Source organism: Solea senegalensis, linkage group LG10, assembly GCF_019176455.1.
Source record: "Solea senegalensis isolate Sse05_10M linkage group LG10, IFAPA_SoseM_1, whole genome shotgun sequence".
Classification (NCBI taxonomy): Eukaryota; Metazoa; Chordata; class Actinopteri; order Pleuronectiformes; family Soleidae; genus Solea; species Solea senegalensis.
The window spans coordinates 24,615,112-24,625,993 of NC_058030.1; the positions used below are offsets into that span (position 1 = coordinate 24,615,112).

Genomic DNA, 10,882 nt, shown 5'->3' on the forward strand with positions numbered 1-10,882 from the left:
TAACACATGATAACGACCATGACATTTATATGAAGAGAGGAGTCAATAAATAAACACTGTTAAATTTTAAAGTGTAATTCAATTGAAATTTTGAAGTCCTCCTTACGCCTTTCCGGGTTTCAACCGCGAGCTTGACGGAGATTGGACTTGAACAGTGGCGTATAATTCGTGTCTCTTGTCAGCAGGTGTCGCTGCGGCTTTAAATGAAGGAGGTGAAGCTGAACAGCGTTTCCGCACAGCCGTGAAGTAAGTATTACATTACATGTCATTTAGCAGACGCTTTTATCCAAAGCGACTTACAAAAGTACAACAACAACAACAACATCAACGACGAGTCTGTGTTCGTCTCGTATGTTCTTGTTAGCATTGCTAAGTTAGCACATACTTTTACGACGCTGGATTCCTTTTAGCGGCAGTTTCCTGCTGTTCTCGTCCAACCTGCTGACATTTCCTCAGGAACGCGACTCACCTGTGTCGTCACGAACGTAAATCAGGTGTCGATCTAAGTTACGTCACATTTTTCTCGTGTTACGAATGTGTTTTGTTTTTGTAACCATAGTAACAGCAGAAGTATTTTACTGTGTTTGTTTTGTTTGTTTACTGTGTGACCACATGTTTCCTGTCGATGTTCCCCTGGACGCTGCGGCGCTGACGTCAGCGTCTCAGTGTTACTTTGCTTCTTTGAAGTCGACGCCCACTGACGCTGAATGGTTTGAATTATCACAGATGTCAAAAGTTCAGTCAAATATTTATTTATTCTTCTACTCATGAATCAAAGCTGTAAATAAAAACCCTTCACGACGTTTGAACGTACGTCGTGCTGACCACCAGGTGTCGCTGTTTTCCCAGGTCAAAATAAGCAGCAACAACGTCAGGAGTCTGCAGCTGTTTGAAGACGTTTCCGTGGCAACGCTTCACCTTCCTGACGACCCACAACAAGGTTTGAAGGGACAGTGCAGGTTTTTTTGAAGTGTGCTGATATGGGTCTCCGCCCACCTGCGCCCGCCCACGCTTTAGCAGTTGCGGCTAACACTGACATTAGCAAGAAAATGCAACCTAATTTTTTCTATGTTTTGGGGGCAGAGCTTTAAGCAGAGGGTGTGGGGATACATTAGTTGTGGCGAGCTATTGCTAGCTCTTCCACACTCTCATCAAATATTTTAACTGGTGGCTCCACCCATTTTTATATGTGTGTTTGTCATGCCTTATCCTTCCAGTGGTGGCGCTGTACCTGCACGAGAAGTGGTGGAGCGTGGACGATGTCTTACGAACGTCCAGTGAATGGAGGAGGGGCTTAGTGTCAGTAAGTCATCCGAGGATATGGCAGAGAATCAGTGCCAGGCATGAGTGACCTCACCTGTTTCATTGTATGGCAGAGTGTTAGTGACCTCACCTGTGTGGTTTGTGTCTGTACTGGTTAACATCATGAGCGTCGCTGCGTTGTCTCAGGTGCAGTCGATCGCAGAGAGGCTGATTGTGTTCCTGCTCAGTCAAGTGGTGGAGAGGTGTTTCCAGGAGGAGGCACTGTTCTTGCTGCATCCCCGCACAGAGAGACTTAAACTGCTGTGGAGTGAAGGAGAGGCGGTCGGCTTCTACTCCGTCAAACACAAAGGTACGATGACCTGAATGAACCTCCACGAGTTCTAACTTTAAACTCAACATGTGTTTAAGTTGACACATTTACACATCACAGCTATAAAACATGTCTGACGATGATTTCAGATTCTTTCTGCTGAGACACAGAAACATGGATGAGATCCTTTTCACAAAAGGCTGAAAGATCTACGTCACACGACTTAATCTGGATTTCGTTGGTGTGTGTGTGTGTGTGTGTGTGTGTGTGGGAGGGAGAGTGTGCTTTACAAAAGTCTGTCTCTCGGTGAGATAAAGACGTAGTCTTAAATCAGTGTGTCACACACACGTCTCTACGTCTGTACCTCTAAGACCTTACACTGTTCCTTTAACTCTCAGGTGTTCTGTGTGACGACTGGAGCGGCCGCTGTTACCTGCTTCCTGTTCTCGACACCGTGCTGGTGAGGCGGAGCCGTAGGAGGCGGGGCTTCGGCCTGAAGATGCTGCAGGATTTTTGCTCCTCCTTTGCCACAGAAGAGTTTGTTGGGCTCAGCACTCCGTTATCAGTTAGCATGTTAGCAGGTGAGCTGCTAACACACACACACACACTCACATACACACTCTCACACACACACGCGCACACACACACACAAACACTTCTCCCACACACACACACACTCACATGCACACACTCTCCCACGCACACACACACACTCACATGCACACACACACACACTCCCACACACCACCGTCCCACACGCACGCACACACACACACACACACACAAGCATGCACACACTCCCTACACACACACGCATTACCCTCCCACACACGCATGCACACCCTCCCCACACACACACACACGCACACACTCTCCCACACACGCACACTTCCCACACACACACACACACACACTCTCACACACGCACACACACACACACACTGCCACACACACACACACACACACACACTCTCCACACACACACGCACACACTCTCCCCACACACACACACACACACCCACACACACACACACACACACACACTCTCACACACGCACACACGCACACACCTCCCACACACACACACACACACACACACACACTCTCCCACACACACACACACACACACACACTCACACACTACACGCACACACTCTCCCACACACACTCACACACACACACACACACACACACACTCTCCCACACACACACACTCTCACACACGCACACACGCACCACACACACTCTTCCACACACACACACACAAAATAAAGACAGTGAGATACAGATGTCTGTAATGGCGTATTTCCACCGGCTCTACTCACCACGCCACAGCGCGGTTTAAGTAGTGGGGCGATGCGAGGCGGTGGATAAGAGTGACCTCACACAACCACACGTTCACTGAGTTCTCTGATCTTTTGTCTCCCCCTGCTGGCTGAGTTCAGTGTGCAGGACGTTTCTGCAGCAGCATCACGAGCATCGGGAGCGTCTGTACGAGGTGGAGGCTCCAGGAGCCTGGAGCCAACGACGCAACATCTGGCTCAACATCCAGCTGAGAGACAGCAGCACGGGGGACACTGAGGACACCAGGGACACAGAGGACACCAGAGACACAGAGGACACGTAGCTCCTGCATATGATTTCATGTTTGTGGACACAATGTGAGAAGACACTGTCACAAACTGTCCTAATCTCAGTTTAAGACATTTTCATTTTCATGTTTGATCAAACGTGAGGACTAAGTCCTCGTCTGTTTTAAAGTAAAAAAATAAATCAGTTCAGACTCCTGAACACAGACTAAAGACACAGGAGACTAGAAACACAGGAGACTAGACACACAGGAGATTAGAGACACGGGAGACTAGAGACAGAGACTAGAGACTAAAGACACAGGGACTAGAGACTAAAGACACGGGATACTAGAGACAGAGACTAAAGACACAAGAGACTAGAAACACAGGAGACTAGAGACACGGGAGACTAGAAACACAGGAGACTAGAGAGAGAGAGAGACTAAAGACACAGCGACTAAAGACACAGAGACTAAAGACACAGACTAAAGACAGGGAGACTAAAGACACAGAGACTAAAGACAGAGACTAAAGACAGGGAGACTAAAGACACAGACTAGAGACAAATAAAGATAATCAGATATATATCTATAATATTTATCTGAATATATTTCAGTCATATACTGTATAGTGTACTTAATTCCCGCCCACGTCGGCACACGCCGTGTCAGCAGCAAGCGCACCTGTACTCCTCCACTCTGACGGAACAGGAAGTCGGGAAACGGGAGGAAGAAGAATCTCGGAAGTAAAAGAGACAAGTTTGTGAATGTTAAAAGAAAAATGAGCAGAATTTATGAAAACTCGTGTTTACAGAACAAACCCGTCCACAGTGACAAGTTCGAAGGCGTCTGGTCGCCATCTACGTACGAGAGGTAAATGAAAACGTGAACGTAAGTGTTTGATATGTAACACAGTTAAGATTAGTTTTAACGTTGGGATTTTTTGTTCTTATTACGCCGGTGTTCACATAAATGACTAATGAGTCGTTTTCCACGTTCCTCCGGGTGACGGCACCAAACCCCATGGAAAGAAATCTCACTTTTGTTTTCTCTCAAGCTTTTGAGCTGTTATTAGTCAACGTCACGGAGCGTGAACCACTGTGATTTTACAAGTAGGTGTTGATTGTTTATTCGGCATTAAAATGAATCCCCAACCTGCCCTAAAATTAAATCTTTATATAAAAAAAATACATTGATGTTTGTGCACTAATGTGTATAATTCAGCGACGCCTAGCGGTGAGGTGTAGACTTCACCGTAAAGTTAGAAACATTCAAAGGAACTTCTGTGATCAATAACTTATAGACATATTTCGAATACTAGCGGCTACAGCTTCATTTTCACCAGAGTCTTTGATCTCTACCGTGACGCCGCAGCGCAGGGACCGTCTACAAAGGGCAACGCCCGGGAAAACACATTTTAAAAAAATATTCACTATCTACACCATGAAACATCGTCGATCTCACGTTTCCTTTGGATGAGACGACACCGCTTAGCGTGAACGAATATGTCTCTTTTTTGTGAATATTTATCAGTAATAATTGTCAATACAACACCACTCAGTTTGATTAAATTTGTATAGTTATTGTGAATATAGTAACTGAAGTAATGATTTTCAATAGTTTCACAACACTGTATTATGGCGACGTTATCAAATAATTACTCAAATATATTTACAAAAAGGTCCAGAAGCACAGTATCAAACTGAGTGGTGTCTGATGAAGGTATTACATGTTTTTAAAATAGCTACTTTGTAGACGGTCCCTGCTGCAACAACCCAAAACACACAGGACAGAAAACACCAGAATATTCAGAAACTCAAGTTTGTCTATGGGAGCGCTTGTTCTCTTACAAAGACTTTACACGATCCAGACTTCTCAGGATCCAGACCTCACAGGATCCACACTTCACATGATCCTCAGAAATCATTAGAAACTGGATCATTTTGGTTTGTGGACAAAATCAAGACGTTTGAGAACTTGATCATTTCCAGTTTGACAAACACTGATCAATATTTTCACGCATTTTCTGAACCAAAGAACTCATGGATTAATGTAGAAAATAATCATCAGATGAATGGATGATGAAAATAAAGTTGACTATAAAATGACTGAATAATTTGTTACACATCACAATAATGAGAATATTTGACACAGGGGAGCTGGAGTTCTTCTGGAGGGAAAGGTGCTGGACGTCTCCAGACATGTGGTCAGCGATGTCAAAAACCACAAGGTAACACAACATAAACACCTCTTGCTTGTGTCCAGCTTATCTCCAGACTCTTGTCTCTCTTGGTTCTGGTCAGGTTCGCTTCTACGTTCTGTATGTCAAACCCAGCCGCGTCCATCAGAGGAAGTTTGATGACAGAGGAAATGAAATCGAGCCAAACTTCAGCGACACCAAGAAGGTCAACACAGGTCATCTCCTGTCATCCTACAGTGAGTCCAACAAAAACACGTCCACATGTGAAAACTGACGTGGTCTCTGGTCACTGACGTGGTCTCTGACGTGGTCTCTGTGTCTGAGCAGAAGTGGAAGCTAAGGGTCAGTCGGACCGTCTGTCTCACGAGCAGCTGTCAGCGATGGTGAACAAGGATGAGCTGGTGAAAATAACGGAGAAGCACCGACCCGCCGGTACCTGGGCCTTCTGGTTCCCAGAGACGGAGCTGGACAAAACAGAGCTGGAGACGGGACACGAGGTCCGGCTGAAGACCAGAGGAAACTGTCCCTTCATCTGTGAGTGTCGCCAAAAACACTTCGTACGAAATGCTGAGACCAGTTTCACGGTCGTCACGGTGATGAAGCGTTGTTATTCAGTAACCCCGCCCACTTTTAGACCAGTGCTGGTTCATTTTGTTCATTAAATCTTCACAGTCAATAACACACACACAGAAAATCAGTGATTTTAGCTGCTGGTCCTCTGCTGCCTCGTGTGTGTGTGAGTGTGTGTGTGGGAGAGTGAGTGGTTTACAAATGTCTGTCTCACAGTGAAATAAAGACGTCATGTCAGCAGCAGGGGGCGCTCACAGCACAGTGCTGATTGTGACTAAATCAAACTTCATTTCTTGCTTCATTATTATAATGTGGTCTTTTACTTTGAAAGTCTCCATTGCTAAAGTGGAGGGTGGCTCAGTGACCAGGTGTAACTTTACTGGAGATGAAAACGCTGGAGCTTCATGGACGGACAAGATCCTGGCCAACAAAGTCCACGCAGAAGACGCTGAGCGAGGAGGAGGAGGAGGAGCAGCAGCAGGAGGAGAAGGAGCTGATGAGGATGAATGGGTGAGGTCACTTTACAGATGTTTTTATTTTCTTTTATTTGTGTGTGAACATCATGAGCTGTGAGTGAACTGTTTTCTGGGGCTAATTCTAAGCTAACTGTTCTTCAGGGGACTGATGCTAAGCTGCTAACTGTTATAATAACTTATTTGATTTATAAGGCACTATTGTTAAGGGTATTGCTAAATTAACTACGCTCTTAATGCTAATGCTAAGCTAAGTAATCTCCTAGGGCCAATGTTAAGATAATTAATTTCTTGGAGCTAAGCTAAAATCTGTCCTGAGCCAATGTTAAGCTAACTACTTTCTTGGTGCTAAAGCTAAGCTAAGAGAGCTAGCTACTAAAGCTAAGCAATCTATGTCCGCAGTCCAGTGTGACAGTGAGTTATCAGGTTGTCACCTCGCTCTCTTTCTGCCCCGCCCTCTCTGGCTGCTTAGCCTGGTGTTAACATGTTAACACGGCTACTGTCCTCCATCTTTGATCTGCCTTTGATCCATCTTTGACTTGGCTCTGATCTGCCTTTGATCTATCGTTGACCTGGCTGTGATCTGCCTTTGATCCATCTTCTTCACTGAAGGTCATAAAACTTAATGTTTCTTGTCTTTGTTTCTCTCAGGACGAGTGAGGAAATCGTTTCCTGGCAGAACTGAACTGAACCTGAACTTGTGGCAGATCTCCAGTCTGTCTCTCTCTGTGTCTCTGTCCGTGTCTCTCCGTGTCGCTCTCTGAGTCTCTCCGTCTCTCCGTGTCTCTCTCTGTCTCTGTGTCTCTCTCTGTCTGTCTCTGTATCTGTCTGTCTCTGTGTCTGTGTCTCTCTCTGTCTGTCTCTGTGTCTGTCTGTCTCTGTCTGTCTCTGTGTCTCTCCGTGTCTGTGTCTCTCTGTGTGTCTGTGTCTCTCTCTGTGTCTCTCTCTGTGTCTCTCTGTGTCTGTCTCTGTGTCCTCATGGTTTAAAATCTTGCAGCAGGTTTGACTGTGATTCACTTTAAATTCACACATTTATATGAGATCAAATATAAATATTAAAAAGTCTGGTGGTCAGGTGACTGGTCAGGTGACTTTAAAGGTGTTTTGTGTTTGAAGTGACGATAAAATTTAGATAAGACTCATGTAATCCAATCTGTGTCACGTCTTTATGTCACTGTTAGACGTTTGTAAACCACTCACTCTCGCACACCAAACCTCATAGAGAAAACCAGTATTTTTTAATTCACTAAAATCAGACATTTGAACTTAGTGATGGAGGCAGCAGCGGATCAACAACTCCTGTGTGTGTGATGTTAAAATCACTGATTTTCTCTGAGGTTTGGTGTGGGAGAGTGAGTGGTTTACAAACGTCTGTCTCATAGTGAGATAAAGACGTGATCATGTGACGTACATATCATAGAAACTGACGTAGATTTTATTACACAAGTCCTTTCAGTCCCTCATACAACCTTCAAACGTGTTTTATCCTAATATTAAACAAACTAAAAGAGCTGTTTGTCAAACTGTATGTTATCTATAATGGGAGACCTACCTATGTGTGGTTTGAATTTCCAACACACCTCAAAGTTCTTGTTTTTTTTCACCGTTGTTTGCTGTCTCTCTCTGTTTGTCTAGGAAACTTTCTCTGTTTGCAGACAGACTTTTCCCCCTTGTCCTCATAATTTATTTGTTTCTTTGCGTCGCACTTGATGTCCATGGGAGGCTGTGTCATGTTTTGCATCCGAATTATTCGCACTTTCGTCTTATCCAGCGTACAAAGACCTTTGAATCTATACGGGCTTTCACGTCAGAGTGAGTCGCTGCACTGTAAAAAAAAAACATGTTGGATTTAATTCAATAGTGGACATCGGTTGCACACTGTTTGTTATATTTATAGTTTATAATTTATAGAATTGTGTCAAATCAACACAAACTATGTATTTTTCAATCAACATAAGCACTTTGTGTTGATTCAATTAACAATAACGTTAATGGTGCCAGGTAATGGCGTGATCTTTAAACTCAGTACATTAACCTATGTTATCGACTCTTGTCACATTAAACTAATGTCAAGCATCTACTAATATTAAAATCTATTCCCACCGTCCATACTTACCAAGCTGAGCTGATTACGGAGATGATGGCGTGCTGCCTGTGTGTCCATGGACGTGAAGTCTATCTTCTCCCACCAATGCATTGTACGTTTATGCCGAAATGAGCAGAATTCTCTCTCACTATACTTAAACATTTTGCCTCAGAATGTGAAACAACTGTGTTAAATGTAAAAACCGACGTTTACATAAATCCAACAGATGGCTAGTCTGAATACTAAATGTAGCGACCAAGTCGCTAAATTGGCAACACTGAAGCGGCTGCAAAACGGGTTCCACCAATCAGTGTTATTCAGCACGCAGCCCCGCCCCTCAAGAGTTCCTGATAATCTGAAAAAGCACCTTGTCGTGAGTAGGTACTTCTTTCAGGGAAAGTTTGGGCTGGAGGGAGAGTTTTTCCCCAGGTAATTTTCCGTTTTTTCAAAAGGTTCCTGCTCCGTTACGAGCTCAAAGGTCCAGTGTGTAAGAATTAGTGACATCTAATGGTGAGATTGCAGACTGCAGACTCCGCTCACTCATTCCCAGGAGCATCTGGGAGTTCTAACCAAAGAGGATGTCGTGTTTCTTTGTTTGTGTTTTTTAAGCTTCTGCTTCAACACGCACTGTGACTGGGTTTGTCTGTTCACGCTGCTGTGCAAATACGGTGTTGTGTAATGCCTCCGTCAAGCAAAGCACATATAATATGCTGATTCTAAGGCTGCGAAAAACCAAACGTAGTGTTTGTTGTTGACTTATCCAAATATGGCACACACTGAACCTTAATGTTTGAAGAAGAGGCGTGCAGCAGTCGTGGGTTCCTCCTGGTGAAACGTCATGTAGCTCAGTGCGTGACCCTCTGCCCAGCAGTCGTGTAGTGCAAGCTGCACAGGGATCACATGACTGAGAAGGTCACGTAGCGTGAACTTGGATTTAGTCAGAACAGCATTTGTGAGCCGTTGAGCTCGTAAGGCACTGAACTGTAAGTACATTATAGCCTTGTAATGAGCTTACAGGCATTATTCTAATATTGATCCAAAACACTGCTCTTGCATTCCAATGCGCGTTGGACCGCCACGTGGTGGAGATAATGAACTCGCTGCAGCAGTTTTTACTTTTAATTTCTGAGAGTACCTCTTATTTTAATGTAATATTCATGAGTTGTGAATGGCGCGATTATGTCTGAGGCTGATTTCCTCCTCTCTGTGTCGCCGCCGCCGCAGCTCGAGTCGAGCCACACCTCAAGAACAACACCGCTACCTCGATAAAAATCCACTTTGTCACTGTTTCCCTCAGAGGATCAGAGCACCTTATCATGGTAACACTTAAGTGGAAAAGCACCTGAAGGTTTCACCTCAAAGCCGCAAAAGAGTATTTCACGTTGAGTCAGCAGGAAACGGAAAAACTCTCTATTGAGGAGGATAAGATGTAGTGTAGTGTTCAGTCTACATCTATCAAGTGTTTCATATAAAACGTGTCTCTATTTTATATAAAGCTTAGATAAAATTGTATTCAATTAAAGGTCCAGTGTGTAATAATGAGTGACATGACTCCTCCACTCTGTCACTCCATTTCCCAAGTGAATCAAGGAACTACACCTATTTTCTTTGTTTGCATTGTAGGTTTCCACTTTCAGGAAAAGCAAAAAAATAATTTATGTCTTTTTTTTTCATTTAAAAAATATTAAATGTAGTCAAAAGCAAAGTAATCCCATTTTTCATTGTGCAAATAATACTTATCGCTCTTTAGGCACATGTTTCAGAGAGAATTTTCTTTTTAATTTATGTAATAATATCGCTGGCACAATCTAAATCTAATCTAAATATAAAATAAATGTATTGTTTCTAGTATTTTGTTTTCTGAATCCCCCTTTTCTTTCCCGAGTGTTACATTAAGATTTAAGATTAGATTTTCACTTTTAGAGCGACATTTATTACGGCTATATAGTTTTGACTTAAAGAGGGTCACAAGCCTGTGCTCTGCTCGGTGCTTCGTCGCCGTAGCCTAGATTAGACAACTGTAGCATGTGAAACTGTGAGAGGCTTTAGTGTGTGTTGGAAAACTGGTGCAGCAAAACAAAGACAATGGAAATGATGTATGTTTCAGCAGCTGTTGCGCGCTCGCTGCTCAAATCTATCCTTCAACAGAGCAGAGAGAGAGAGAGAGAGATCTCCGGACAAAATAATTACATCCAGTCGATAATAAGCAAACACATCCAGGTATGAGGTAACAGATTGGACAGTACTGCGGTTGCACACAGTTAACCCCCATGCAAACGCTGCACTGACTTCTAAAAGCATTCCCCTCCTCTAATCACACTCAAACCGCCATAGAGCAACCTGACACATTTCTCTGCCCTCTCTCCTTCCTTTTTTCTGCTGCATTGAAGCACTCGGCAAAAGAACGGGC

At 43.9% G+C, this 10,882-nt stretch overlaps 2 protein-coding genes across 3 annotated transcripts; both read left to right on the plus strand.

The window, feature by feature from the left end:
• The first annotated feature begins 276 nt into the window (after positions 1–276).
• LOC122776057 (protein FAM169B-like) lies at positions 277–3,364 on the plus strand. Of its 2 annotated transcripts, XM_044036402.1 has the most exons (7): positions 277–494; positions 604–735; positions 850–940; positions 1,218–1,303; positions 1,450–1,612; positions 1,972–2,154; positions 3,019–3,364. In XM_044036402.1, exons 2-7 carry the CDS (start codon positions 613–615, stop codon positions 3,198–3,200), a joined length of 828 nt encoding a protein of 275 aa, XP_043892337.1. In that variant the 5' UTR covers positions 277–494; positions 604–612; the 3' UTR covers positions 3,201–3,364. The 2 variants fall into 2 exon arrangements, with proteins under 2 accessions (XP_043892337.1, XP_043892336.1); XM_044036401.1 differs by having other exon boundaries at positions 277–735.
• A 328-nt stretch (positions 3,365–3,692) lies between these two features.
• On the plus strand, positions 3,693–7,488 carry LOC122776058 (arpin-like). The gene is made up of 6 exons (XM_044036403.1): positions 3,693–4,016; positions 5,298–5,373; positions 5,447–5,579; positions 5,671–5,877; positions 6,245–6,423; positions 7,038–7,488. The coding sequence occupies exons 1-6, from the start codon at positions 3,925–3,927 to the stop codon at positions 7,044–7,046; spliced, it is 696 nt and encodes a 231-aa protein (XP_043892338.1). The 5' UTR covers positions 3,693–3,924; the 3' UTR covers positions 7,047–7,488.
• Positions 7,489–10,882: the final 3,394 nt, after the last annotated feature.

Bases quoted from the DNA above. Each gene is read 5' to 3' on its own strand.
- LOC122776057 (XM_044036401.1), top strand. From the start codon at position 535: ATGTGTTTTGTTTTTGTAACCATAGTAACAGCAGAAGTATTTTACTGT. The intron at 941-1,217 runs GTTTGAAGGGAC...TTATCCTTCCAG, and splicing joins TCCTGACGACCCACAACAAG to TGGTGGCGCTGTACCTGCAC. The intron at 2,155-3,018 runs GTGAGCTGCTAA...GGCTGAGTTCAG, and splicing joins ATCAGTTAGCATGTTAGCAG to TGTGCAGGACGTTTCTGCAG.
- LOC122776058 (XM_044036403.1), top strand. From the start codon at position 3,925: ATGAGCAGAATTTATGAAAACTCGTGTTTACAGAACAAACCCGTCCAC. The intron at 5,374-5,446 runs GTAACACAACAT...GGTTCTGGTCAG, and splicing joins GCGATGTCAAAAACCACAAG to GTTCGCTTCTACGTTCTGTA. The intron at 5,580-5,670 runs GTGAGTCCAACA...GTGTCTGAGCAG, and splicing joins TCATCTCCTGTCATCCTACA to AAGTGGAAGCTAAGGGTCAG.